Source organism: Lycium barbarum, chromosome 11, assembly GCF_019175385.1.
Source record: "Lycium barbarum isolate Lr01 chromosome 11, ASM1917538v2, whole genome shotgun sequence".
NCBI classification, from domain to species: Eukaryota; Viridiplantae; Streptophyta; class Magnoliopsida; order Solanales; family Solanaceae; genus Lycium; species Lycium barbarum.
This window is the reverse complement of record NC_083347.1, coordinates 37,731,676-37,735,574: the sequence shown is the minus strand read 5'-3', so window position 1 is coordinate 37,735,574 and position 3,899 is coordinate 37,731,676. Positions and strand designations below refer to the sequence as shown.

The 3,899-nt window shown below is 30.6% G+C and overlaps 1 protein-coding gene across 1 annotated transcript; it reads left to right on the top strand.

Moving 5' to 3' along the window:
• Nucleotides 1–2,051: 2,051 nt before the first annotated feature.
• Nucleotides 2,052–3,086, top strand: LOC132616824 (uncharacterized). Its single transcript, XM_060331520.1, has one exon. The coding sequence runs from the start codon at nt 2,129–2,131 to the stop codon at nt 2,912–2,914; it is 786 nt and encodes a 261-aa protein (XP_060187503.1). The 5' UTR covers nt 2,052–2,128; the 3' UTR covers nt 2,915–3,086.
• The last annotated feature ends 813 nt before the right edge of the window (nt 3,087–3,899 follow it).

Sequence of the window (3,899 nt, the reverse complement as noted above, 5' to 3'; positions counted from 1 at the left end):
TCCTCACTTTTGATACTTTTTTCTGTTTTGGTCCTTCACATTTTCTATTTGGAAATCTTAACCAATTTCAAGGGACATTTTGGAAATTTTAATCACATAATGAAGAATAATATATAGACAATATTTAGATTCGGGGATATGGTAATCAGTAGTGTTACTATTTTTATGCAAAGTTATTCTAATCATTAAGCGACTAGTTAATTTTCTGACAAAATTTGTTTAATTTAAAAAGTTCCAAATACATTGAGGTTTTGAAATCGCAGAAATAAAGCAACTAATTATTACTCCTCTTTGAATGTTTTAATAAATCGAATAGAAGATAGTATTGTATTTTTTGTTTTGAGGATTACCTTTTTTCCCTAAACTGATTGGCACTCCTTTATCTATAGTACAGTACATGTTGAAAGAGAAACGAAAAAGTTGATAAAATGAGTTTTATCAATTTATTGATCATTCAAGGTCATAAAGTAAAATAACTTGATACTACTAGGACTACATTTCAACAAGTAAGATATAAATCTACTAATTTTACTTTCAATGTACACCCTCAATCTCAAAAATTTATCGCATTTTTCATTTACACGCTCATTAAAAAAGCATTTATAAAGATAACATTTTGACTATTTTACCCTCTTAACATATTTCATCATGTTCTCTCTCCTCGATAAAAATTTACTCTATTAATTATGAAACCTCTTAAATGTTGGTACGTGAACTCACAAAACCGTTCATTGATGTAATTAATACAAGGGTAAAATGAAAAAAAAAACTACTTAATTTTATCTTGGGTAAATAAAACGATAAATATTTTGAAACAAATATTTTTAGTAAGGACAATAAATATTTTGAGACTAAAGGAGTATACATTTACGTGCAGGTATTTGACCAGACATGAAATGTAGGAAATAAAAGGACATACCCAGTATAATCCCATAGATGGGATTTGAGAAGGGTAGAGGTTACGCAAATCTTACCACTACCTTGTAATGTTAGAGAGATTGTTTCCTCAAGGAAGATTTTTTAAATTTGTTAGAGATAAAAGAAGAGTTTTGAAATTTGTTAATTAAAATAAGGCATAGATAATTATGTGGCTATAAATTACTCCCTCTGTTCACTTTTACTTGTCAATAATGAGTTTTTGCACTCGCCTTAAGAAATAATAAATGAAGCACATATTATTACCATATTAACATTGTAGTGTCAATGGATTGAGAATTTATTTAGGAATATCAATTAATATTAAGGGTAAAACAGGAAAGAAAATTATTTTTCTTTTGATATGCTAACTTGAACAAGTAAAAGTGAAAATTTATATTTAGTATAGTGGACAAGTAAAAGTAAAGGACGAGTCTAATTAGGATAAAATCAATATTTTAAAATTGAATTATAATAAATATAGAAAAGTTTTTTTTTAGTGACTAAATGTTGAGACGGAAGGATCAATAATTTCTTCTCAAATCCCAACGATATCAATTACTCCCTTCATCTCAAATTATTTGTTGTTTTTCTGCTTTACACGACCCTTAGGAAATACTCCCTCCGGATCAAAAAAAGAATCCGCTTAGCTATTTACACACCCCTTAAAAAACTATTCACTTCAAGAAAAAAATATGTAAGTTGAGTAAACTACCCCTAATTAAATAGGCATTAGGATTTGATCACATAACACTTAATAGGGACAAATCTGAAAAGATAAGGTTAATTGTTTCTTAATTTAATAAGTGGACACTTTTTTTACCCCAAAAAAAGGCTAAGTGGACACTTTTTTTTATCCAGAGGGAGTATTAATTAGGAGAGGCAATTGACTAACTTTAATCTTATTTATGTTTAAGTTATAATCTCTCTCCATTAAATATTTACTCTATTTGTGTGTTATCTCCATTAAAGGCAAAATTCTACTAAGGATAAGATGAAGAATAATAACTAATTGTGTCTTGAACTTTTAAAATGATAAATAATTTGAGATAATTATTTTTAGTAAGCACGACAAATAATTTGAGACGGAGGGAGTACTGGCAAACCAAAGAAAAAAGGAAAAGGGGAAATATCCGTTTGGTCCGTTTGAGTATATGAAAAATAAAGTCTTATCCGCACAAAATTTGTATTGTCTCGCCTCTCCCATTCAGAAATGAATCTTCCCCATCTTCATCCAATCCCGCATTGCTCATTCAATGTCTCCTATTCTTCTTTACCCCCTTCTTCACAGTCCTTGAGGAAGGACATTACTTCTTTCACAATCTCAGCAACTTCAAGACCGATTGTGTCCAGACAAATCCCAGCACGAGACAGAATCATAGATTTCGGTAAACACAAAGGTAAAATGCTTGGAACACTTCCATCCAAATACCTTAAATGGGTGACAAAGAATCTCCGTGCACGTGACTTTGAAGAGTGGGCCCAACTTGCTGACCAAGTGTTATCTGACCCTATTTATAACGACAGAATTGAATGGGAATTTGCACAAAATCTCCTCAACGGTGACGTGTCACCAGGAACAAAGAATAATGCGGTTTCTCAGTTGTTGGAAATTAGTACAAGATTTGGTTGGGATAATGAAGATAAGTTGGGTTGGAGTAAAATTGATTTTGAATTGCTTGGAACATCAAAGGGTGGTCGAATACCAAGGCTAATAATGGATTCTCACAATAAGAAGAGTACGGATTTAATTGGAGTTGATAGTGATAGTTGTGAAGAGGAAAAAGAAGAAGGTGAAAAAGATAATAGGGAGAGAAGACGGGAAAGGGTAAGGTTACAGAGGAGAAAGAGTGATCCAAATGTCACAGATAGAAGAGGAAATGTTGATAATTATAATGTTAAGAAAGAGCAATTTGTAACGGAAAGTGGAAGTCGTTTTCCAGGTCGTGAAGCATTGTTGAAGAAAGCTTTGTCTCTTGGTAGCAGGAAATCGTTTTAGTTCTGTTAATGCAGTTATAGTGACCTTGTAATTTCTTGTTTTGAGTAGTAGTACTGCTTATTAAAAATGTTTTGCAAAATAGTACACTAGTTTAGTGTTTGGATAAATTATTTGAGAAATATTTTTATTAATAGTTCTAATTCCTATGCTATTAATACTTGCATAATTTTAACTAGCAGTCAAATGACTCCCTAAAGTTTTACCTGATTTGCTTGCCTTGTTTATCGTTTTTCCACGTTTTGCCAAGCATGCCTATTTATTTATTCTTCTTCTTTTTTTCTGTTGATTTTTCGCCTTTGTAGTAGTTTATTTAATTTTTGTATTTCAACTTCATATATTAGAAGTATCAACTTTATAAAAATAAAAAGTCTGATATGATACTACTTGATATATGAATATGATACTACTTGATATATGAGCTTCAGATTTAATGGACTTGAGAAATGAGTAATTAATGTTACGGGTAAAACATCAAAAATAAAATTGTCTTTCTCTTCATATACTAAAGTGGATAAATAAAAATAAAATTTTATTTTTTATATAGTAAACAAGTAAAAAGAGAACTTTTTAAAAATTGAGTTTCAAGTTTTTACTATTTAAAAAAAAATATATCCTTCCGTGCAAGAGGACAACCTTTTCCTTTTTCACCTTTGGAGTCTGATCTACTGATTTCTGATTCTCCTAATTAATAGTGGATATTAGTTTTGGAATTCGTAGTTATTAAATTATTGCATTATATACTCCATTTACTTTCAAAAATACTACTAAGTTAACTAGGAGTAATTACCGTTGTTTTAGCACCTTGCTGGCCTAACTCATAATGCACCTACATAGTCAAGCTTGAAGTATCTGAAGGCTGCAGCCTGAAGCTATGGATACGATGCTTCAGGGAGTATAACAGAATCCAGAACCTTGAGTAAAACGGATAAATGTAATTGAAAATTTCTCCCGAAATTAATTCATCAAATACTGAATGGAATGTTAA